Source organism: Dreissena polymorpha, chromosome 1 (genome assembly GCF_020536995.1).
Source record: "Dreissena polymorpha isolate Duluth1 chromosome 1, UMN_Dpol_1.0, whole genome shotgun sequence".
Classification (NCBI taxonomy): domain Eukaryota; kingdom Metazoa; phylum Mollusca; class Bivalvia; order Myida; family Dreissenidae; genus Dreissena; species Dreissena polymorpha.
In genome coordinates this window covers 146,088,139-146,115,511 of record NC_068355.1, presented here as the reverse complement: position 1 = coordinate 146,115,511, position 27,373 = coordinate 146,088,139, and the positions used below count along the sequence as shown (strand labels likewise).

The window sequence follows — 27,373 nt, the reverse complement described above, 5'->3', positions numbered from 1 at the left end:
TGGATGAGCACACAAGACACACCAGTTTTGCTTTATTTAATTGTCAATGCAGGTATGTTGTAATTGATCTACTATTAGTTCTTTTATGTTTACCTCCATTTAATCTTTTTCAGTTGCCAACCTGATATTGATGCATGATCACATTTATATTATTTAAGCATTCACAAATGCTTCTGCGTTAAGATGTAATTCATCCTCCTTTTGTATGCTAGACTTAGTTTTTACATTGTATATGTATCAGATTTACTAGTTTCCTTCATAGTTGTATGTGGGTCATATCACTTTTCTATCTGCTTTAATTCACAAGTGATTCTTGACTTCCCGACTGAACAATCACATTTACTTTGGACAGGACTTGTTGACAGGTTGTAAAAATGACGGTTACAACTTTTTGTCACAGATTTAAAAAAAAATCCAGAATAACAAGGCGTAAAATAAAACTTAAGCCATGATTACTTTACAGTTTTGTTTGTGAATATTTATTATTTGAAATTCGATTAAATTATGTTGTTGTTTTATTTGTCAAATTGTGTTTCATCACATGTATCAGATATTTTAACTATTAAACGCATTCCAAAGTATAATAGTCTGAATTTCCGGGTGAGCAATAAACTTTTAATCTAAAATATACGAGTTTCAGCCTGAATGGCTACAATCTTGTGTTTTTTTAAGTGTTTCTTCTTATTATGGAGCACTACAATTCAAATGATAAAATCTTGCAATTGAAGCCATTTCTTGATACAATTCAAAACACGCCCCATTCTGTGAACAAGTAGGTCACTCTCACTTAGTAATGATAACAGAACAAAATTTGTCAAGGACATTAGAAAAGATCTTTGGTTTCAATCAATTTTAATATATATAAATTTCCATTGAAAAGCGTAATTGCAATTCCATATACTTTCTTTATGGTAGAATATAAATGCTCTAACATAACCCTGTTACCTACTTCGGCCTCTGGTTTCCAGTTTCCAGAGGGGGGTTCAGGGGGTATGGGGGCACCCTCCCGCAGCAAATCTGTCTCCTTCCTCTCCAGATCTGGCAGGTGTTTGTGAATGATGTCCGCAGTCTCCCGGGCACGCGTCATTGTGGAACATATAAGCTGAGTATATGGGTAATTCAGCTCTGCCAAACGCTTCCCTACCATGTTAGCTTGTTCACGACCTTACAAAAATTAAAATACAAGACTTACAAATACAATACTTTGTAATTCCTCTTTCATTTTTTCATTATTTTTTTTTATATTTTGTTTAAGAGAGTATGTTGCTATCAATAGATCAACACAACCAATTACAAATACAATACTTTGTAATTCCTATTTCATTTTTTTTTTCGTAATTTTGTCTTAGAGATTATGTTGCTGTCAATAGGTCAACACAACCATCAACAATTGCCAACCTCCCTCATACAATGAGTATTTAAATTCTTAATGCCACTTCTATTAAAAAAAGAGCTGCTTCTAAACAGCTATGCCCCATCCAGGCTTAAGTAATCTTAACAATAGCAGATAAATAATCAAATTTGGATGGAAACTCTTTAACAAAGGGAGTGAAAACTGTTCCAGTCCATTTAAATACATCAAGGCCAATAATTCTGTGCAAAATTTAAACTCGAGTATCTTTATCAAGTTTTTTGATTATCAGATAGAATAAAAAGTTTGGTGATAATAAAATATGAAAAAGAACAACTTTACTTGAAGAATACAGAAAATTGGATACAGTATTCATTAATAGCCTTTAATGGTCAATATTAAATACAGTTATATAGTGCAATCTGAAACTTATCTTTCATTATTCCTATTTCAAGCTTCAGTTGAAGGTCCCAATGACTTTGAAATAATGAAAATCACAGTCCATAACTCACACTTACACTGATAAACGTGTTAATGAAAGATTTAAGAGTTGATGGGCCGAAGTTGTCTTCCAACCAACTGACAGTTGCAAACCAAAATACTATGCCATTTTATATTGAATGCATAATTATGAACTAGTTAATCGTACAACAAGATACAAGAACAAAATATTGGCATACCCAGTTCTGTAAGTTTTCTATCTTTGTCCAATTTTTCAGTGTCAAAGTACTGGCCATGGCGTATCATAATGATGTGACGAGTTGCCTTGGAAACATTTTGTTCTTCCTTTTCCAAATGTTTCAGCTTCTCCTCATCTGTAGCGGATTCTTTTAATGGTTTCACAAGGTTATCAGGTTGTCTTCTGAGAAAATAGAATTATGAGCCATTAAACAACCTAAAAAACATAGTTTTTGTTTATTTGTATTTTTATATCTTAAACCCATATTGATTCAAAATGTACAGGAATAATAGGCGTTAATGTACTATGGTCGCCATGGTGTAATGGATATGGTGTGCGCCTAGCAACCGGGAGGTCACGGGTTTGATCCCCACTGTGGGAGCATTCTTGAGATGTCCCCAAAAAGACACCAAGTACTGGTTCTAAGCCCAGAAAACAGACTTGAGAGCATTTTGATGACTGGTAAGTAAGAAGTACTTTAACAGCAATCGAGCTAAAATAAATAGGTTTAAACTTAACTAATTTAAAGGATTGAAGTACAACTTTTGATAAGGATTAACCCAAAATTATCCCTGAGATGCTCCTTTTAAATCTCCAAATTGATTTAGAATGAGTTGTTATTTTAATGAAAGGGTTTCAAACAATACATTACAGACTAAAAGGCAAATACATTATCGATATTGAAGCTCAAACTAAACATGTTATTCTCAAGTGTCAAAGCTACCAACAAAAATTCGAGATTTTTTTTTATAGAATGATGTGGGTTAGGGTGTACACAGGTTGGGTGTTTCCAATACATATGTACTTGAACAGAGTGTTAATCTCATATATGAACATTCTTGTATGAAGGTAACAATCAACACAACATCACATTGTGCCTATGACTATGAAAAACTGAGTCTCCATGGACATTCATCTACAGAGCGGGAGGTCGATGCTCATTTGTCTCACATGGGTATGATTCTGACATTGCTGGTTGCCTACACAACAGTTAATTAAATCAAGGATTGCCTTGCTGCATAGCGCCCTTTTTAAAGGATTGGGAGTAAACTAAAAGATATATAAAAAGGTACCTCATGAGTAAAACTGGATGCGCTTAATTGCGTGGGTTGATTATATAATATGCACGTACTAAACATTTTATTTTCACTGTTGTATGCACTGGTGTGACAATTAAATTTCACGTTTGGTAAATTGACAAAATTTAAAAAAATGTTTCCGATTCGCAAATGTTTGTTGTTGTTATAATATTTTTGAGAAAATAGTAATGCTGAACATTTACCACACTCTAAAATATCCAATATATGCATCTTTTGATGATTTAAAAACCTGAAAATTATCAAGCGTTGCAACGCGAACAATTGAATAATTTGGAGAGTTCTGTTATTGTCGTTATATTATGTGATATATCGCTTATATAGAGTATAAAATACATCACTTATTGTCTGAGCACGGATGGCCGAGTGGTCTAAGTGATAGACTTTTACTCCAGGGGTCAGTGGTTCGAGCCCTTGAGTTGAGGGTTAATTTTTGTCTTTCTGTAATGTTGTTCTTGTTTTTTACTGGAGCTTTTGACATCAAATGTTTACATTTATCAATATAAAGCATTTAATGACAAACTTCAATACATGCCAAAATCTGTTAAAAGGCCCCTTTAATGCATGGTACCTGTCCCAATTGTAATCCCATTTCACACTTGGATCATAATTTGTCGTCCAAGAAGAATACACTGGTTGTTGCCTAGCCCTGTCATAAATAATAATTCCAACAACTGCAACAGCACCCGCAACTGTCAGTCCATATACTTTCGTTATTTTGTAACATTTTTCAAAAAACTTCTTCATGCTTCCAGCTTCTGTCTACATGTACATGCATGTGTTTGATAAACATTTGAAGCAATCCGAATGAATCAACATGGCGGCCTCCATGCAAAGAAATGTTGCTCTTTTAAAATTAAGTAAATTAGCTAATATTAAGGTAACAATTACAAGTATTTGAATTGTATTGTTAAACTTCAATATATAGCTGTTATGATAACCTTCCAGATCACATTGTATGGCACAGAGTGTTACATTTTCTTGTACCAATGTGTAGTGGGTGGGGAAAGAAATGTCAACAAAAATTAAAATTATTGAAAATTTTGTTATTTAAACAACATGGTTTGTTTTGAAAAATTACGACCCTGACATTGGAGTTATAAAGCAACATTATTTTAAAATTAAATACGCACATTGTAGACATATATGTTTTAACATTTTATCCCATTTTATTACGGCCTTATTTTATCTCAAAAATTAAATATCCCAGTGTGACCCAAATTCCACGATGTAACGGTTACATGAAGCAATATTTAGCAAATAATGAATGAAATGTTTAATAGCACAAAATAATAATTTTAAACTCTGCTGTATTACTTTGAAATGATTCCAAGACAATAATCATCCATTTAATCGATACAAATAGAACATTGTCGAATTTAGGTGTCGTCGAATTTGGGTTACGGTAGGAAATATGGTAGGTTCTTGTTGAGTCATGGGTTCTTTTTGAGTCATGGCTATAGGGAATTAGAGATGGCGTGAAATCATGTGATATAACACTCCCAAATGATGCAGTCGTTACGGAAAAAAGTTTTGAACAGGTCACCATCGTTCGCTGATAAAAAATGCAACAAAAACAGGTCAATATTGTAATTCATCAGAACTCTTATAAAATGTTTTCTCTGTTATGAATTTATTCATATAGTGTTCCTGACATTTTTTCACAAGAAATTCACCTCTGCAATGTAAGTTTTAAGGCTATTTATAGTATGCAAATCTTGAAATTGGATCAGAATATCAGAATATACGGCTAAACAAGAACCGATTTTCAAGATGGCTGTTGCACACTATCAACACAATCAATCACAGTATTTATTATTATTAGACTGTAAAAAATTGAAAAAAAGTGTTTATCCAAGACTTGTGTTTTTTTAAATCATTCAGGTTTTCTGCATCCACAACATCTTCAGGGTAAACTGTTCCTAATTACACTGTAGGAGAATTGGTTCAGTGAGCATGAAAGTGCACCTCTTGATTTTTCAAGTTTCAAGGAGTGTCCTCTTTTGATGAAATTTGCAGTTGTATTTTTTTTTTCAAAAGGGCAAGGTCATTCACAAGCCTAAATGTCTGATTACAGTGCTCCAGCTAGAATTTGAAAAGGGCAGGGTGGCTTTTTTGTGAAAAGGGCACTTTCGACGCGCAGTATTTTGTGAAAAGGGCACTTTCGACGCGCAGTATTTTGTGAAAAGGGCACGTTCGAGCGCGCGGGTGTTTCTGGAATGCTTTTATTTGCATGTTAATTTATATGTTATAAATAATTGTATTATTCCCATTTTTATTAAACCATTCAAATATAATGTCTACAATGAGGATTAAACTAATTACAATGTAATAAGAGATTTATGAATTATCATATGTAAAAAAAAAAAAAAAAAAAAATTTTTTTTTTTTTTTTTTTTTTGAGGGGGGGGGGGGGGCAGGGCGGAGGTTCGGGGGGGCAGGGCGGAGGTTCGGGAGGGCAGGGCGCGGCGCCCTTCGATTTAGGCCTAGCTGGAGCACTGACTGAATCATATTGCTTGTAGTCTTCTGTGTGCTAGTGTTAGTAGTTTAAGTTCTTTGAGTAGTTTTAGTCTGGTCTGGTATGATATGGCAGAACTCTTAAGTTTGGAACCAGGGCCCTCACACTACTTTGGGGGAAGGGGTCCGCAGCCCTTAGGAGGGGGAATTTTCGCGGCGTTTCCCTTTTTTGGGGAATTTTTTACTTACTCTCTCATTATTTCATTTGTACCTGTTTGCACTATATTCATTGCATTTTTCATAATTTAGTATGTTTGAAAAGGTTAAATTGAAATAGAATTGAGATATAATAATCATGAGACACATCTTTCTCTTAAAAAAAAAAAAAAAAAAAAAAAAAATTTTTTTTTTTTTTTAGGGGGAAGTTTTTCACCAAAAAGGGGAAAAAAGTATACTTTTCAGGTGGGGGACTGCCGCCGAAATTCGGCGGCAGATTTGATAGATTGAGGGCCCTGGGAACAATTTTAATTGCTATCATTTAAACCTGTTCAATGCGCCTAATAGCCTTACGGAGGTATAGGTGCCAAACTGCATTAGCAAATTCCAGGTGTGTCCTCACCCCCAGTGCCCTCACCAATGCAGTGTAAAGTCTCAAGAAGGAGTAGTTATCAAGATAACAAATGACCCTTTTATAAGTGCTAGTACAAAAGTTGGCCTGATTTATCTTCTTGTTTATATGTTGATCGAATTTCTCTTGTATTGATACTAAAAACACTCAAATATATGCATAAAATGTCACTCTTTAATATAAATAGTAAAATGCCATTATTAACTTGTGCATTTAAATAGGTTTCATGTTATTTCAAATCGGTTATTTTTCTTTTGTATCGCCAAATAACGACAAGACATGGCAAGAATAAATATAACAGAAGGTAAATGTTGATTACAGGTTGTTCTTTGCATACTTATATCACAGGCATTTCATTTAAGTGCAATTATTGCAATTTTACTCTATATATCTTTTCTTATGTTTTAAAGATATCCGTTTCAATACATGTGCATTGTGTTTGATACTTCAGTACATAGTTTATACTTTCAGATATGCAGCTGCAATATGGGATTCCTTAGCCGACTGAAGATTTTAAATAAAGCCAAGGAAATTGAGAAGATTAAGAGTGAAAGCATGAAAGTTGTGCAGCAAGTGGAGACACAGCCTGAGGATTCAATGCAAACTCTGAAGAAAAGACAGTCAGTCTCTTTACCAGTAAACCTTGCAATATTCAAAATTGGGTCTTGTGTCATAAATGACCAGCGTAGCTCCAGACCAGCCCGTGCATCATAAATTCACTGAAGTCTTTAGGGTTTCATTGATCTAAATGTACAAGCCTGCCAGCCCTGTATTGTTAAGTGTTGAACTTGACCTGCTCAGAAGGAGAGCTTGTAACATTAGTTTTGGTCTCAAAAATGTAAGAATTAAGGCATGCTTTGTTAAACTGCTTAATTTAATTACTTATATTTATGCCCCCTTTCGAAGAAGAGGGGGTATATTGTTTTGCACATGTTGGTCGGTCCGTATGTCCGTCCGTCCACCAGATGGTTTCCGGATGATAACTCAAAAACGGTTACACCTAGGATCATGAAACTTCATAGGTACATTGATCATGACTGGCAGATGACCCTATTGATTTTGAGGTCACTAGGTCAAAGGTCAAGGTCACAGTGACTCGTTCTTGGATGCAGTTTAGGACCACATTTGCAGATTATATTATGTACTGGTGTCGTGGGGTCTCCGTCCCCACCAGATGGTTTCCGGATGATAACTTAAGAACGCTTTCGCCTAGGATCATGAAACTTCATAGGTACATTGATCATGACTGGCAGATGACCCCTATTGATTTTGAGGTCACTATGTCAAAGGTCAAGGTCACAGTGACTCGTTCTTGGATGCAGTTTAGGACCACATTTGCAGATTATATTATGTACTGGTGTTGTTGGGTCTTCGTCCCCACCAGATGGTTTCCGGATGATAACTCAAGAACGCTTACCCCTAGGTTCATGAAACTTCATAGGTACATTGATCATGACTGGCAGATGACCCCTATTGATTTTCAGGTCCCTAGGTCAAAGGTCAAGGTAACAGTGACTCGAAATAGTAAAACGGTTTCCGGATGATAACTCAACAATACTTACGCCTAGGATCATGAAACTTCATAGGTACATTGATCATGATTGGCAGATGACCCCTATTGATTTTCAGGTCACTAGGTCAAAGGTCAAGGTCACAGTGACTTGAAACAGTAAAATGGTTGCCGGATGATAACTCAAGAATGCTTACGCCTAGGATCATGAAACTTCATAGGGACATTGATCATGACTGGCAGATGACCCCTAAAGATTTTCAGGTCAATAGGTCAAAGGTCAAGGTCACAGTGACTCGAAAGAGTAAAATGGTTTCCGGATGATAACTCAAGAATGCTTATGCCTAGGATCATGAAACTTCATAGGTACATTGATCATGACTGGCAGATGACCCCTATTAATTTTCAGGTCACTAGGTCAAAGGTCAAGGTAACAGTGACAAAAAACGTAATCACACAATGGCTGCCACTACAACTGACAGCCCATATGGGGGGCATGTATGTTTTACAAACAGCCCTTGTTCTTTTTTTTAAGGTATGAAGGGTAGCTCAAAATGTGGCTCAAAATTTAACGCAGAAATAAAAAAAGGTGTAAATAAAACATGCCTTTGTCTCTTACAGAGGAATTGAAGAGCGGCGACCTTACCGACCAGCAGGTGATGTGGAGTCACAGATACAGGCAATAGTTGAGGCAATATATGGACCCTCTGAAAACTGGATGGCCACACCTCTAACAAACAGAATGCACAAGTTTGATGTTAGTATGAAGATTTAGAAAATATCACCATCTAGGATGTTACTCATTCTGCTTATAAAAACATAAGATTTTTATGCCCCAGAAGGAGGGCATATAGTGATCGCACGTTCGTCTGTCCGTCACACTTTGCGTTTAGGTTTCGATAATGCTCATAACCTCTATGTCGCTTCAGATAGAAATTTCATATTTGGCATGCATGTGTATATGGACAAGGCCTTTCCAAACACACACAAATTTTGACCCCTGTGACCTTGACCTTGAACTAAGGGTCCGCGTTTAGGTTTCGAAATCTGCGTTTAGGTTTAGAAAAAAGCTCATAACTTCTATCAAGCGTTTATAGGGGGCATAAGTCATCCTATGGTGACAGCTTTTGTTTCCATTTATAATGTGTTAGAGATTACTGCAAGAATCTTTTGATCGTGTTTTTAATCTAAACAAAATATAAATGTCAACAAGAATTTTAAGTATTTGTTTGGAAATAGTAAGATCTTTTTTAAAATTTGAGCTTTTATAAATATTTTATGTTTTGCAAAATGAATAGTTTTTACACACTTTTTAGCTCGACTATTATATATGAAATATATATAGTGGAGCTTTCCTACTCACCCCGGCGTCGGCGTTTCCGTTGGCGTTTGCGTGCAAATGTTAAAGTTTGCGTACTACCCCAAATATTTCCAATGTCCCTTGACATATTGCTTTCATATTTTGCATACTTGTTTACCATCATGACCCCAACCTATAAACAAGAGCAGACAACTGTATCAAGCATTTTGACAGAATTATGGCCCCTTTTATACTTAGAATATGCATATTATTGATAAATCTATGTTAAAGTTTGCGTACTTCCCCGAATATTTCCTGTGTCCCTTGACATATTGCTTTCATATATTGCATACTTGTTTACCATCATGACTCCAATCTATAAACAAGAGCAGACAACTGTATCAAGCATTTTGACAGAATTATGGCCCCTTTTATACTTAGAATATGCATATTATTGATAAATCTATGTTAAAATTTGACAAAACAACACTTACCTGACATACCACAATGCACTCCACCCAAACCATCCCCCACGCCCCCCCTACCCCCCCAGAACCCCCCCTCCCCTAATTTTTTTTATTTTTTTTTATTTTTGAAAGATCATCTATTAAATGATCACACACCCACATTATACCCCCCCCCCCCCTCTCCATGATGGCTTAAGTTATACTGTCAAGCACTTGAATAGTCGAGTGCGCTGTCCTCTGACAGCTCTTGTTATTTTTCAATGTCAGTGCAAAATATTAAATGTTGTATTACAGTTGATCACAAAGGCAATGTTAGAGTTGGACCATGATGTTTCCAACATGAGTCTGCATGAAATGAGGACAGTGGAAGATGTGGTCAAATACTTCCAAACTGAAGTAGGTGATAAATCCAGACTGGAAGATCTTACCAAACTAGATTTACCAAAGAACTTGCACATGAATTTGGACTATATTCGTTTTCATCCAGAAACAGACAAAATTCATGATGGATTAACTGCGTTTCCGGGTCAAGCGACAAAAGTTCCCAGTATCAAATATCGAAAGAAATATGTTGGTTACGATGGAGGGGATCCCATTAATGACCCTGAAAGTTTGAAAAGACATAGATAGGTATAAAATGGGTCAGTTTGTGTGTATAATATAGTAAAAGGTCTTTTCAGGCAGGTAAATGTTTGAATAGTTATGCCATTATTAGGCTTATTTCTGTCCTTTGGTTAACCACATGTTGAACACTTCCATCAGATTGTCATATCAACAAAATAGCCAGAGGAATGGTAGAGTAAGACTACTACACTCGAATCCAAATAAAAACATACAGATAGCTTGCTTCCATGTTACAATGTGTCTCAATGTACCATTGTACATTTAAGTATTGTCCTTGTAACACAATGATATGTACCGGTTTGTCTTAAAAACAATTTATGCAGATTGTTGTTTGCAAACATGTATGCAAATGATATACACATGTTTGTTAAGGAATCTTGTTAACTTGTTAATCTAAAGCATCATTTAAGAAACTGCAAATGTTACTTATTATTAATTTGCACATAGTAATCCTGTAATTTGTAGGTGTGACATTTAACATGTGTTATGTCCAACAGCCTATTGTTCAGCATGCTTTGTTATTACTGGTTGATGTTCTACATATTCTGCCTTATGTAAACCTGGTATGGACAATAATTATAATACCTTGAACAGGGTTTTAGTTAAACATTGTTTTCTTAGCCTGTATCTGACATTAGAAAAATTGTTTTGAATAAACTTGTCTGTACACAACTTCTTTTCAATTTGTTTTCTCTACAGCATTTTAAAAAGTAAATCCTTACAAATATGGCCTTTTTGGTCGCTAAGGTGCTCCAGTGGAGGGGACTATAGGCATATTGTCAATCCACAGACAAAACTGGATCCTTAAACAAAAAGCACTATGAGCTGAGGTCTAGAAAAACATGGCATATTATTAAAGTGTGTAAAGTTTTATTCAGATGCACATGTGTTGACTGTACACTTTCCGCTTTTATGAAATTGACCATTTAATACATGAAGTATCTTCTTAATGCAAATCAAGTCCAGACAGAAAGTGAATTCCCTGAACAGCGTTTGAAGACTAAACATAAAAAATTGCTTAAGGTAAATGTGCAAGATCTCCATGTAGGTAACTGTTTCCGCTGAAGGTATGAAAGACAAACTTCAAACACATGTTTAGGGGTCATTGCTTCAGGTCAGTGACCAAATTCTATAACTCAAAATGCTATTTATTTGAATAATGCCCTTCGCACTATGAACATTTGTGAACTCTTTCAGTGCTGGAACCGAATTTTGAAGGCCTTTGCAAACAGTTAGGATCCAGATGAGACGCCACACAATGTGGCGTCTCATCAGGATCCAAACTGTTTGCTATTCTGATAGTAGTCTTTAAAAAAAAATCGAAGAAAATGCTAAATTTAGAAATTCGGCAGACAACATTTTAGCAGACAACAAATTTCCCAGCATGCAAAGGGTTAAGGTAAAGGTTCATCATCCCCATTTAACTGTTTCTGCTTCTGGTATACAATTGAAATTTCAAATTTCCTTGTGAGACGTAACTGCCCAAGTGTCATATCAATGTTTTTACTTTTATTTGTACTGGTGTACCGGGTCATTGTTTGAGGTCACTGATCAAGTTCTGTAACTCTTTCCTGCAATTTGGCAGAATTACCAGTATGCCCCCTGTTTACCTAGAAAATTGTTGAAGGCAAACAAGCATTGTCTTCTAATCACCGTTTTTTAGCTCATCTTTTTTTTGAAAAAAAATTATGAGCTATTGTCATCACCTTGGCGTCGGCGTCGGCATCAGTTTAAGTTTTGCGTTTAGGTCCACTTTTCTCAGAAAGTATCAATGCTATTGCATTCAAACTTGGTACATTTACTTACTATCATGAGGGAACTGGGCAGGCAAAGTTAGATAATTCTGGCTTTCATTTTGACAGAATTATGTGCCCTTTTTATACTTAGAAAATTGAAAATTTTGGTTAAGTTTTGTGTTTAGGTCCATTTTATTCCTTAAGTATCAAAGCTATTGCTTTCATACTTGCAACACTTACTAACTATCATAAGGGGACTGTGCAGGCAAATTTATGTAACTCTGACTGGCATTTTGACAGAATTATGTTCCCTTTTTAAACTTAGAAAATTAAAAATTTGGTTAAGTTTTGTGTTTAGGTCCCATTTTTTCCTAAAGTATCGAAGCCATTGCTTTCATACTTGCAACACTTACTAACTATCGTAAGGGGACTGTGCAGGCAAAGTTATGTAACTCTGACTGGCATTTTGACGGAATTATGTGCCCTTTTTATACTTAGAAAATTGAAAATTTTGATAAGTTTTGTGTTTAGGTCCACCTTTTTCCTAAAGTATCAAAGCCATTGCTTTCATACTTGCAACACTTACTAACTATCGTAAGGGGACTGTGCAGGCAAAGTTATGTAACTCTGACTGGCATTTTGACAGAATTATGTGCCCTTTTTATACTTAGAAAATTTGGTTAAGTTTTGTGTTTTGGTCCACTTTACCCCTAAAGTATCATAGATATTGCTTTCATACTTGGAACACTCGCAAACTATCATAAGGGGACAGTTAAGGACAAGTTGCATACCGGTAACTCTGGTTGTCATTTTTACGGAATTATGGCCCTTTTTTGACTAAGTAACTTTGAATATATGGTTACATTTTGTGTTTAGATCCACTTTACTTCTAAAGTATCAAGGCTATTGCTTTTAATCTTTAAATTCTTTCATGCTATCATGAGGGTACTGTACCTGGCAAGTTGAATTTTACCTTGACCTTTGAATGACCTTGACTCTCAAGGACAAGTTATTAAATTTTGCTAAAATTGCCATAACTACTTTATTTATGATAAGATTTGATTGATACTTTGACAAAACAACTCTTACCTGACATACCCCAATTGACTCTGTACATACCATCCCCCAATCCCCCACGCGCCCGAATCCCCCCCCCCCCCAACTAACCAAGGTCCATAACTCTGACCCGCAATTTATTAGAATGATACCCCTTTTTGTACTTAGAAAATTGGTTATGGTTTACCTTCAACATCTCTTTATCACTGTATCTACAAAAGGTTTTCATTTGAAACTTCATTTCTTGGGGTCATTCCGTGAGGTCACTGATGAAGACCTGAAATTCTGAACTGCAATTTTGCAGAGTTCTGCCCCTTGTTTTTTAGTTGTCTCTTTCGTGCGGCTTTTCCATGTCTCAATATCTATTACAAATATTGAAATAACATGTTAGATATGTGTTCTGTGTCTTTATTAAAAGCACATAAACCCTCAAAATCAACGAATATTTCGAACAAAATAAAGTTAACACATAACAAATTAATGTTCCTTATAGCAATAGCCAAAAATTTCAATGCTAGCTGTGGTCTAGTAACATACATGTAGATTTAACAAGATACAAAATGCTCTGTTTTGATTTTGCGGGACAAAATACTCAACACATGTTCATGTACCAAGTTCGTGTTGGTGTGTCGTATGAATACCGGTAGATATTGCTGGAAATTAAAATGGAATATACTGTGCTACAAAAAAATAAAAATTATCATTTTGTATCTTTTTTTATCTTTGTTACCATACCGCATCTAGCGTTGAAATTTTGGCTTTTGTTATAAGGAACACTGATATTTTATGGGTTAACTTTATTTTACAAAATATTTTGCAAAATATTTTTTTATTTTGAGTATTTACATGTATGATACTTTTAAATTCGCTGACAAATATTACTGTGACAAACTATTTGGCATGATTATGTCTGCTTTTAATACTTATAAAAGTCTGTTAAAGGTCTGTGCTCAAGATGAAATGTACATGTAAACCAATGTAAATTGATTATGTAAAATCTTGTTTTATCTTTGGGTTTCAAATGTTTCATGTTGAGAACATAATTCATGGCTTAATTTTGAATTGATAAGTAGCAAAAGAAATTACATGTATTTGGATGTTTTCAGAAAATGCAGAAAGTACAGCAATGGTAAGAATTAAAATTGAGAACCCCATTGTCTGTACTGATCTCAAAGATGGAACAAAATAAATATTTGATGATTACCAGTGATGATTACGGATACAGTGACACAAGAGATGATGGCATACTGGAATGTTTTAAATCAGGGGCAATAACTGGAGCTGCTGCCATTGTGAATGGGGTTTCCATAGAATCAGGAGTGGCCAAGGCCAAGTTGTGCGGAATGCCTTTGAGTAAGTCATTTGGTGTATTGTGACAGATTTTTGTTGCCTTAAACAAGGTTACAACACGATGATATTTCTTATCAGATATATCTTGTATATACCGGTAAACTATTTGCGTTAATTAGTGATACACTAAAAGGGGAAATATGGGATGCACATTGTTGATTGGTTTCATAGTCGTTCGAACAGTCAGCCTGCATAAAATGGTATAAATTATAAAAAGCCAACTTCTTCCACACTTCTAAAGTTTATTTTCAACTTAAAATATGTCATTACCATGAAGTTTAGATTTGCATTAAACTTTTCTATCCAAATTGATCGGCACTTTCCTGTATTACGGTAATTTCGCTTGAACATAGCTGACAAGGTGTGGGGATACAAGTCACATTTGTTACAAAGCACTAGCTTCAATTACTGAACTAAAAGGGAAACAAACAATACATTCTTTGTGAAAAGAGTGGTCATTATGAGCAGATATAGTATTAACATCTTATTCCATGTGAATAAAAAAAATCAAAATTAAAACTATTTAACTTATATTCCAACTTCAATTCAATATAGCACAAATCGCCTTTGAAAAAATGTGCACAGCATATAATTTGATTTCTAGTGCATGTAAGCACTGTTATGTTATTGTATAATAACAATGTGCAAATTTGAGAATTAATAGAAATGAGCTGTGCTTTGAGAAAACCAGGCTTAATACATAACCGTCGAGTATCATCCCATGCTCTTGACACAGGCTAATCAGGGACGGAACTTTCCGTTTATATGGATTTTTTTGTTTTAAGGAAGTTTGTTCTTAACAAAAAAATCCATTCAAGGGAGAAATTGTCATCCCTGACTGGCGTGTGCGGACTTCACATGATTATCTGGGAAGACACGTTACGCACATGCTTTCCCAGAACACCATTAATATTTCTTGTGGCAGCCTTGCATCTGAATCTGACTGAAGGACATCCTGTTGGTAGTAACTACACAACACTTACCAACAAGCATGGATCATTGCTTGGAAAGATGGGGTTCCAAGAAGCAATCAGTAGAAATTCCATAAGTGGGCAAGAGGTAAATTGGACAGTATATTTTGTTTGCTTTAGAAACTGGAAAAGGGTACAAGAAATAAGAGGGCCATGATTGCCATTGAGCCCTCATCTGAGTACCCAGATACCTTGATGGCCTTGATATTGTCCAGATAAAGATTTTTACCATGATTTATCAACTGAGTCATAAATGTGGCTTTTAGAGTTGAAATAGGATTTTTAGAAGATTTGGTGACCTTGTTTTTGACACATAACAAACATTCAAACTTTTACCAAAATATTTTCTAGATAAACATTCTGATTAAGAAGATCAAGAAGATGGAGTCAAATATGTAGCTTATAGAGTGGTGATGAGGTTTCACTTAGATTTGCCTTGTGACTTAGTTTTTGACACAATAACCACATATTCTAACTTAGCCTTGATGTTATTAAGATAAGCATTTTGACATAGTTTAATCAATGTTTAGTCATAAATGTGATTTCTGGAGTGGACTTACTAGGATTTGACATGGAGATACAAAGTTTAGCCACACACAAACTAGACTCAAATATGGACTAATTATTGTCAAAATATTCTCACCAAGTTTAATCAAGATTAAGTATTAAATGTGGTTTGCAAAGTGGCCACATATTATAATTTGTGACCTTGTTTTGGAAGATATGTGATCCAGAAGTGGACCTGGCCTAGAAATACACATGTTCTACTGATGTTCAATTGATCCAGAAGTGGACGGGGCCTAGAAATATACATGTTCTACTATGTTCAATTGTTCCAGAAGTGGACCGGGCCTAGTAATAAACATGTTCTACTGATGTTCAATTTAAACTGCACATTTTTCTTCAAAGTGATTATGTTAGATGAAAAGCCGTGGCAAATAACTGTGACCTCATTTGTATTTTTGAATAATAACAAAATAAAAACATATTTATAAAATTCTCAAAGCAGTAAAGAACAAGGTTGCTTGCAAGTACTTACTTCAGTATTGAACTGATACAGATTCAGTCTCGCACATTAATTTCATGATTTAATATGACTGACATGAGCCCATTATTCCGTCAAGATATAAAAACTTGAGTGCAGCCTCTTAAGGCATTTCTTATAATTTATATAATAATATATGAATAATAATGTTAAATAAGCATGAGCGTACAGTACATGTGTCCATGTTTGTTCTCACTGTATAAGCACACAGTACATGTGTCCATGCTTGTCTTCTCAGAATGAGCACACAGTACATGTGTTCATGCTTGTCCTCACTGTATGAGCACACATTACATGTGTACATGCTTGTCCTCACTGTATGAGCACACATTACATGTGTACATGCTTGTCCTCACTGTATGAGCACACATTACATGTGTACATGCTTGTCCTCACTGTATGAGCACACGTTACATGTGTCCATGCTTGTCTTCACTGTATGAATACACAGTGCATATGTCCATGCTTGTCCTCACTGTATGAGCACACAGCACGTGTCCATGCTTGTCTTTACAGTATGACCACACAGTACATGCGTTCATGCTTGTCCTCACTGTATGAGCAGACAGTACATGTGCCCATGCTTTTCTTCAAAGTATGAGCACACAGTACATGTGTTCATGGTTGTCTTCACGGTATGAGCACACAGTACATGTGTCAATGCTTGTCTTCACGGTATAAGGACACAGTACATGTGTCCATGCTTGTCTCCACAATATGAGCACACAGTTCAGTCCATGCTTGTCTTCACAGTATGAGCACACAGTACTTATGTCCATGCTTGTCTACACATTATGAGCATGCAGTACACGTGTCCATGCTTGACTTCACAGTATGAGCACACAGTACAGTCTCTGCTTGTCTTCACAGTATGAGCGCACAGAACAGTCCATGCTTGTCTTCACATTATGAGCACACAGTACATGTGCTCATGCTTATCTTCACAGTATGAGTACACAGTACATGTACCCATGCTTGTCTTCACCATATGAGCGCATAGTACATTTGTCAATGAATATCATCACAGTATGAGCACACAGTACACGTGTCCATGCTTGTCTCCACAGTATGAGCACACAGTGCATGTGCCCATGCTAGTCTTCACAGTATGAGCACACAGTACACGTACCCATGCTTGTCTTCACCATATTAGCACATAGTACATGTACATTTGTCAATGAATATCATGACAGTATGAGCACACAGTACACTGCCCATGCTTGTTTTCACAGTATGAGCACACAGTACTTGTGTCCATGATTGTCTTCACAGTATGAGCTCACAGTACACTGTCCATGCCTGTCTTCACAGTATGAGCACACAGTACACTGTCCATGCCTGTCTTCACAGTATGAGCACACAGTACTTGTGTCCATGCCTGTCTTCACAGTATGAGCACACAGTACACTGTCCATGATTGTTTTCACAATATGAGCACACAGTACTTGTGTCCATGATTGTCCTCAGTGTATGAGCACATAGCACATGTGCCCATGCTTGTCTTCACAGTATGAGCACACAGTACATATTTCCATGATTTTTTTCTCAGTATGAGCACACAGTACTTGTGTCCATGCCTGTCTTCACAGTATGAGCACAGATTACATGTGTTCATGCTTGTCTTCACAGATTCGTGATGAAATCCAGAGCCAGATTGACCGATTCACACAACTGACCAACTACAAGCCACCTAAAGTTGATGGTCACCAACATGCTCATGTTGCTCCAGGTAGTTCATAGCACTATGAATGAATAAAAACTGTCACGTGACCACAAAAGTCAACGTCAGTAGTCATTTTATGACAACAAACAACCGCGCAAGGTAGGTTTTTTCCAATATCTTTACTGATCATCCTCTGACTTTCATACGACCTAGTGCAGGCAATATGGCATGCATATAGCTTTCGATCGGTATATCACGCGTTTTGTGTGTTGCTCTGGTTTTCAAGAACACTTCGGCGCAAATTTTCATTTAAGAAGCAAACGTCAGTAGTAAAATTACAAAGAGTCAGTGTTCTCGAAAATTAACAATCACAGAACTGTCTATGCTTTACCGGACGAACATATATTACATATGTCTATGCATAAACAAACAAAAATATCTTCCAGATATTAAATAAACGTTTAAAGAGTGAAAACAAATATGGCAAACGTCAGTAGAACGTTTAGGAATGGCAAACGTCAGTAGCAATAATATGCAAACGGCAGTAGCCGAATAAATGCAAGCGTTTAATTTAATGAAAAACATGTGAAACAATAAAATTTATACTAATTTAGATTTATATTAGATATAAGATTGATGTCATAAATTAATGCACGACATATATAAATTCTGCAACAACAAAAATGAATTAATGTTTAAGTGATATTATGTGCATCTAACAGTTTATAGGTGTCTATCGCAACCGTTGTTTATTTTTGGTGTTTTCACTTCATATACACGTATATTCGTTAATGCAGCATCAACATATTGAAAAAATATCCCGGAAAGAGAAATATAATGCTTTTGAAAATCAACCGTACTTTCGTTTTGACAACTGACGACAGGAATGATTCGATTTACAATGTGAATCTAAATTGAGTTTTATGCAGATTCGTTCATACGACACAAAGACACTACTAGTATTTTGTTTTACGGATCATTTCGACTAAGAGGACTCCCCAGTCACGTAAACTATCGAATATAATATATATTTTTTATAAACAACTGGTAGCAAGATGCGTTGCAGATAATTGGTCATTAACCACATTTTAACTAACTCTTTTGACCTGTTAATTTTTTCAGCTCAATTCATTATATCACTTTAATAAAATAATATGCAATCTTATTGATTTGTGAATTGTACTATTTTACTTGTTTGAACATTACGAAATGATCCGTGAAACAAAATAAGTGTCTTTGTGTCGTATGAACGAATCTGCATAAAAATCAATTTAGATTCACATTGTAAATCGAATCATTCCTGTTGTCAAAACGAAAGTACGGTTGATATTCAAAAGCATTATATTTCTCTTTCCGGGATATTTTTTTAATTTGTTGATGCTGCATTAACGAATTTACGTGTATATGAACTGAAAACACCAAAAATAAACAACGGTTGCGATATACACCTATAAACTGTAAGATGCACATAATATCACTTAAACATTTGTTCATTTTTGTTGTTGCAGAATTTATATATGTCGTGCATTAATTTATGACATCAATCTTAACTTGTTATATCTAATATAAATCTAAATTAGCATAAACTATATTTTGTTCACATGTTTTTTTTATTAAATTAAACGCTTGCATTTATTCGGCTATACTGTCGTTTGAATATTTTTGCTACGGGCGTTTGCCATTCCTAAACGTACTACTGACGTTTGCCATATTTGTTTTCACTCTTTAAACGTTTATTTAATATCTGGTAGATGTTTTTGTTTTTTATGCATAGACATATGTAATATATGTTCGTCCGGTAAAGCATAGACAGTTCTGTGATCGTTAATTTTCGAGAACACTGACTCTTTGTAACTTTACTACTGGCGTTTGCTTCGTAAATGGAAATTTGCGCCGAAGTGTTCTCGAAAACCAGAGCAACACACAAAACGCGTGATATACCGATCGAAAGCTATATGCATGCCATATTGCATGCACTAGGTCTTATGAAAGTCAGAGGATTATCAGCAAAGGTATTGGGGAAAAAAACCTACCTTGCGCGGCTGTTTGTTGTCATAAAATGACTAGTGACGTTGACCTTTGTGCTCACGTGACAGTTTTTATTCATTCACAGTGATAGAGTAGGACACACGTTGATTTAATGGAGGTGCATAAAGTGTCATCCCAGTTAGCCTGTGCAGCCCACACAGGCTGATCAGGGACAACACTTCTTCCTAAACTTTCTAAGCTTCATTTCTGCTTAGAGACTCTTTGAACAAACAATATCATAAAAGCAAACAGTGTTGTCCCTTATAAGCCTATGCAGACTGCACATGCTTATCTAGGATGATTCTTTACGCACATGCATTTGAACCGCTTTTCTCTATTTACGTATTGTTTTTGATTTCCTGTGAAGAAAATGTATTCATGTATTACAAAATTTGTCTCATTTAACTAAATTAAACATTTTTTGAAAATAATGACTCTGAGCAATATGATACACTATAAATATATAACCTGGTACACGCGATGGAATAGCCATTTTATTTGCTTTTTTAAATAAATAATTGTTTATGCATTTCAGCAAAGAGTGAAACTACTTTATAATAAGTATGAAATTATTTGTAAATATTATGTACAAATAAATGATTGTCATTGTAATGATATTATAATTGTTAAAATGTATTCTAGTATCAGGGGTCTTACATCATTAGTTTAGTACCAATATTACTAACTAGGATGTCTTCAAGATAAACTAATATAAGCAACAAATCACTACTTCATCAAAAGGATGTTGTCTGAACTACATCATATTAGGTGTTTTTTAAACTTAAATTATACCAAAAACAGTAACGTACTTGATCCTGATTCCAACTTTGTCAAGATATTTCCAAGATTAAGATTTTAAGTTTCATAAAAATTAAGTCAGAAAGGTGGCCTCTAGAGTGGTTATAAGGTTTTATAACATTTGACATGTTAATTTTAATCAAGGGGCATTATTTGAACACACTTTGTAGAGAACACACTTTGTAGAGAACCCGTACAGCATGTTACATACAAAATCTTTAATCCCTGACTCATACAGTTTCAGAGATTAGTTGTGTTATTTACTGTACAAGTCTATATAAAAAATATGAACCCTGGGGCATGGCAATTTTTCACCGAAGGAACATGATTTGTATAATCTTCACAGAGGACCACAAGACAATGTTACACATAAAATAGGAAGCACCTGATCCTTAAGATTTTAGAGATTTATTTAGTTATTTACTTTATAAGTCTATAGAAGTCATGTGAACCACAGGGGTTGACCCGAGTTTTGATCTCAGAATACATTCTAACAATATTTGTATAGGACCACTAGGCAATTTTACGCACCAAATATTAAAACTCCACTTTTGTTTGCTCTGGTGACCAACATTTGCTGAGGACTGGAAGGATTTTAACAACTTCAAAAGATGGTCACCAAAAATCATCCTGTGAAGTTTCATGGAAATCAGCCAAGCGTTTAAGCAGGAGATATTGATTGAAGCAAATTGTTGACAACACACAAAACTTTACGCAGAAGGGCCACCGTCCACAATAGCTCATCACGAGCTTTGAATTGAACAAACCTTAACATTGTAATTAGTAAAAAAATACATACGATATGATCATGAAACATGATATTATTGTTTGAGTATAAGTTGCTATTTGTCTACATGTTAATTGTTTTCTCTGTTTACCCATCCGCCCATGTGATCATTTGACTACATGTTGTGCCTGCTCACGTAAAATCATGTATTCATGACAATCAGAGGCACGTGGGGTACACAGTCTGCAACATGCCAATTACACGGTTACACTGCTGTGTATTCATACCCAAGCAGAATTGGGTTGTTTTTAATTAACTTGATGTTTTCTGGTGTAAGAACCCATCTAGAATGATGAAATTTAAAACATGAAATATCTTTAAAAAAAGATATACGGCGTTGATAGTTCAACGAATAAGATCAAGGATAGCGAATGTCCTTTTCTGTGCAGCTCTTAGCTGCATCACACGCAGTACTGGATGTTACAAGGAGTTTTCGCGGATTATTTTACATTATTACATATTGCTGGTCATAAACCTATAGATACAAAACAGAAAACCAAAAGAAGAATGGAAGTGAAATTAAAACATATGAGTCAACCGGCCACACGCGAAGTATCTGTATTTATTGGCGCGTTCTTCGAACAAACCTGTTTTAGTGGTTTGTCGGGCATTCCTATTTGATTCGATTATTATCAGTATCGAGAATCATCGCGCTCATGCTTAATACATAAGTCAATATGGTGGAATAATTATTGTTTAATTAATCAAAAATAGTATTTATCATTGTATTGTTGTAAACACATTTAGAATTATTGACATACCATAATTATATCGCTGAATATCTTCATTTAACATATTTCTGGTCTTAAGAACATTCCAGGTCACCTAGTTCATGGATAGCGTCTTTATTATATAACGATTATTTTACTGGCCGTGAACTCCGGTGATGACCTGAATATAAACTCTGACATTCACACACTAACCGCGAATTGACCCGATACCTCGCGGGTTGAAATGCAATGCACTAAAGTGAGGCCTCGCTTCCACTGCTCTTTATACTTTTACATGTTAACATGTTGACAGGAATATGGAAGTAAGTACTAAATATGAGAATATAGCCTTTAAAGGGGCCTTTTCACAGATTTTGGCATTTTTTTAACTTATTCATTAAATGCTTTATATCGATAAATGTAAACATTGGATTGTAAAAGCTCCAGTAAAAAATCAAGAATAAAATTAAAAAAAGGAAAAGAACATTGCCCGGACCAGGTTTCGAACCAGTGACCGCTGGAGTCCTGCCAGAGTCCTGAAGTAAAAACGCTTTAGCCTACTGAGCTATTCCGCCGAGTACATACACTTGAAGTATTTTATACGTTATATAAGCAATCTTCGTAGTTTCACAAAATTTAACGACAAAAACAGAACTCTCCAAATTATTCAATCGTTTCGCGTTGCAACGCTTTATAATTTTTAGGTTTTAAAATCGTCAAAAGATGCATATAATGGCTATATTAGACCATGGTAAATGTTCAGTTTTACTGTTTCCTCACAAATATCATAACTAAAACGAAAATTTGCGAATCTGAAACAACTTTTTTCAAATTTGTCAATTTACCAAAGCGTGAAAAGATCCCTTTAAGTATAAACGCTTTTGCGCTGGTAATTCTCTGAAAATAAAAGGTGCACGCACAAAGTGTATTGATGTCGAGAATTGTGTGTAAAACTGTTCTATCTATTAAGCCTTTTCATTAGAGATAAAATTGTTTCATGCAGTAAAACAGTGTTACAAAGACGCGGATATGTTTCCAATGTTCTGGTGGTATACTCAAATCAGCCAATGGAATAAATGAAGTGTATTCATTCGTACCTAGCCGCGGGAAATTTTATTTGAATTTTATTGGACACTTACAAAGGTCAGGTAAGGTGAAAAGCTGGCTTAATACAGCTTACGCCGAAAAAAAAATAAGAATGATATCAAGTTTAACCATTCCCACTTGCAAATAGATCAAACTATACCTACCCCACGTTCTATTAGTAAGGATTGCAATCGTCATGGATGACTGATTTTATCGTGAGCTTGGACGAATTTGCATAACCCATTTTCACTATAATTTTTCTGTTGAATTAAAAAAAGCTTAACAATTGCTGTGCTAAATGGACATTGGATTTCATTATGAAACGTTACAAGAGTACAAAAAAACATACAAAGGGCGATATGAACATAATACACAGTTTTAATGGATAGGGGGTTCACCCAACCAGTAGTTGACTCCTGTATTAAGTACAATACTATTATAGTCTGTGTTTATGATCAGAATATTCATTTATTGTATATTGTTTCACTGCTTTCTTGGACTTAAATTCCATGCTTGCGATGTTTCTTCAGGTGTGGCAGAGATATATGCAGATGTATTACACCACAACGGAATTGGAATGACAAGACTTCCTATAGAAACTGAAGCAGAAGGTTGCTATACATTTTCATTACAATCTAAGTAAACCTTTTGCATAAACTATTTTTGCACAAATAAATAATGGTCTTATTCTTAAATAAATTACCTTTGACACTGAACAAACCTATTGGTATATTGTATTTAAGATCGTAGATAAAAGTACAAAAGGCCAAAAAGGGTACAAATGCAATTGTTTATAGTTTGTATACACCGGTTCCCCTCTTGCTGTTCTATGACAAGCTGGAATAAAACAACACATTAAACCATAGATGCTGCATCATGTGAAAATTGGTCGTCTGCCATATGTGGCCAGTGTAGATCCACCCCAGCCCGCCTGTCCGCGTTGTCTGCTCTGGAGCTACATGTACCCTGTCGTTTAATTAACCCTTTGCTAAAATGTTGTCTGCTGAATTTGTAAAATTAGCATTTTTTATTTTTTTCAAAGAATAGACTACTATCAGAAAAGCAAACAGTTTGGATTCTGATGAGATGCCATGTTCTGTGGCGTCTCATCTGGATCCAAACTGTCTGCAAAGGCCTTCAGATTGCTTGTCTGGTCATGCTTGTCTTGAGCTTGCTTCATATGGCTGAAGACTAATCATTAATAATGCTGGTTATACTATGCATGATGATGACCCACTAAAAATAAATGTTATAACTACAGACTCTGCAAGAAGCGAATTTCTCAAAACAATTGTGATACAATCCATGGCTGCGTCAGTTACTTGTCAGGAGAAGAAAATATGGTAAATGCATAAATGATTATTAGATCTTTTAATAAACAATTTAAAGTTTATATGTTAAGGCATTCATGAACAACAAGGTCAGGAGGGTTCTTTATAATGCCCCCACAGAGTTAAAGGCCTGCCAAAAAATATGCACTTGATCGTCCATCTCAAAGCTTGTGTTTTAAACTGTAAATAAAATATAGTTGCCTAAAGCTTGTTTTCATTTCTCCTTTAACTAATGAGTAGATCTTGCTCAAACAGTTGAATAATGTGTATAGATTTTAGAGTCCCAACATTTTGTTTTGTCTCTCTTTAAATACTGGATGGATCTCACTCAAACTCTCAAAGTTAAATGACCTAAATGTATAGATGATGGCAAAAAGGAATTATTCTAGAATATGGATGTTCCTCGGGTTTTTCACTATAGCCTAGAATACATACATGAAGTCCTAAACTGTTGTGTTTTCAACTCGATCCCTTAACTAATCTTTCAAACTTTCACACCCTAATGTGTAGATGATTGCAAAGAAAGGAATATTAACTGCGACCAACGGCTGGACTACATCAGTTTGTCTTCCTGTCTACTGTATAATATATAGTGGCTTTGTCTGTGTCCAAACATTTGTTGTTGGAGCATTGGTGTCTGTGACATATTTCTAATTTTTTATCTAGTTTAGTGATTATTTTTCATTTCATTCAGAAAAGCAAAAAAGTAGTCATCATTAGCAACATGTTTTCACTACCAAACTTAATATTTACTCTTTTAGAACATGGAATCAGCATTGATTTCAAGTTGCATATTTTAGGCGATAAATCTTGCACAGATATAACCTAAGCAAGTGTACATAACTAATTAAGTTCTTGAAGACAATACAAATTTAGATTATTTTGTATCTAGGAGCGCATTCAAATATCGTCAATCGAAATCGAACACAAATATAGGTTACGATGGCTTCATTTAATTAATACATTGCATTTTTTGCAGTCTTTGAAATACCTTTATGAGTGTAACTAAAACATTTCATATTGTATTGAGCTTTTTTATGCGACTGATTTCAAGTTTAAACCAATTTATTTTAGCTCTTTTGCATTGAAAGCCTTCGGCTTATTTGAACCACTCTCGAGTACGTTTCGTTGGACTAGAACCAGAACCAGTGTGACTAATGAGCTCTTGTTGCCTTTTCCAGGTCCCCCAACTTTGCTGGTCTGGATACCATGGGAAACAACATGACACTGCCACGCTTGCAGCAGAGTGTCCTTAAAGCCTTTCAGAGGAGTTCTCCCACTCAAGAAGTTAGCATTGCTGTTTCACATCGGCCTGCAAGTTTCAGAGAACCACCAGCAGACCAATTCTGTGAGTTGATGGTGCACCCTGGGTACAAAACAGGGGAAAGTGGAGGCTGTGGTGACGGGCCTGACGACTTCTCTCGAAGTGGTGACCGTGAGCATGAAATGAGAATTCTCATGAGTCAGGATATGAAGGACTTCTGGGCCAAGCAGGATATAAAGCTTATTTCTTTCAAAGACATAACTTTTATTTAAAATTACATTTCTAATACACATATGTATTTAGTAACAAAACTTTAATACCAACACATGATTAAAAATAAGAGGGCCTGAAAGGCCCAAAGTCGCTCAACTGAGATTCAAAGGAATTGACCTGTTCTGTGCAGCCCAAGATGTCATTAGAACAATATGTTCTTACCAACTTTCATGACTAGTGAACACCCTGGCAGCCACGTTTTTCAACAGACCAGAACCATTTTCATACACATCCAAGATATCATTTAAACAAATATACTGACAAAGTTTCATGAAGATTCATAAGTCCATATAAGGAAAAATGCCCCGCCCACTGGTGGCCATGCTTTTCAAGCGACTGGAACCATTTTCGAACTTGTCCAAAATATCATTGGGACAAATCTTCTGACAAAGTTTCATGATGATCGTACAATAAATATGGCTTCTAGAGTGTTAACAAGGTTTAACTATAGCTATATAAGGAAAAATGCCACGCCCCCTTGGCGGCCATGTTTTTCCACCAACCGGAACCATTTTCAAACTCATCCAAGATATCATTGGGACAAATCATCTGACCAAGTTTCATGATGATCGGACAATAAATGTAGCCTCTAGAGTGTTAACAAGGTTTTACTAAAGCATGATATACAGCCATATTAGGAAAAATGCCCAGCCCCCTTGTGACCATGTTTTTTAAGCAACTGAAACCATTTTCGAACTCATCCAAGATATCATTAGAACAAATCTTCTGACCAAGTTCCATGAAGATCGGAAAATAAATGCGGCCTCTAGAGTGTTAACAAGGTTTTACTATAGCCATATAAGGAAAAATGCCCCGCCCCCTGGCAGCCATGTTTTTCAACCAACCGGCATCATTTTTTAACTCGTCCAAGACCAAATTTCATGAACATCAGACAATAAATGTGGCCTCTAGAGTGTTCACAAGGCAAAATGTTGACGACGGACGATGCACGACAGACAAAAAGCGATCACAAAAGCTCACCATGAGCACGTTGTGCTCAGGTGAGCTAAAAAATGTTTTTCATTTAATAACAAGCATTGATTTGCGATTAAGAAGCATCACATACAGAATACAACAGTACAACAATTGTAGCAGACTATCATGAACTATAAATTAATGTATACTGTTTAAAAATGTATTAATAAATTGAATACCTTTTTAA

General features: G+C 35.5%; 2 protein-coding genes across 3 annotated transcripts in view; one reads left to right on the top strand and one right to left on the bottom strand.

Annotated features, from left to right (window-relative positions):
* The window catches only part of LOC127854637 (serine/threonine-protein phosphatase PGAM5, mitochondrial-like), an 8,539-nt gene extending 4,614 nt beyond the window's left edge, over positions 1-3,925 (bottom strand). For both annotated transcript variants that reach the window (XM_052389703.1, XM_052389710.1), the window contains exons 1-3: positions 3,699-3,925; positions 2,032-2,213; positions 950-1,164 (exon numbers count right to left, since the gene is read on the bottom strand). In XM_052389703.1, coding sequence (XP_052245663.1) covers positions 950-1,164; positions 2,032-2,213; positions 3,699-3,874 — 573 coding nt within the window. In that variant the 5' untranslated portion in view covers positions 3,875-3,925. The remainder of the gene's footprint in view (positions 1-949; positions 1,165-2,031; positions 2,214-3,698) is intronic.
* On the top strand, positions 3,926-27,373 carry LOC127854616 (carbohydrate deacetylase-like). The gene is made up of 7 exons (XM_052389683.1): positions 3,926-4,007; positions 14,012-14,258; positions 15,181-15,314; positions 17,901-18,000; positions 23,874-23,954; positions 24,605-24,686; positions 25,856-27,373. Exons 2-7 carry the CDS (start codon positions 14,081-14,083, stop codon positions 26,208-26,210), a joined length of 930 nt encoding a protein of 309 aa, XP_052245643.1. The 5' UTR covers positions 3,926-4,007; positions 14,012-14,080; the 3' UTR covers positions 26,211-27,373.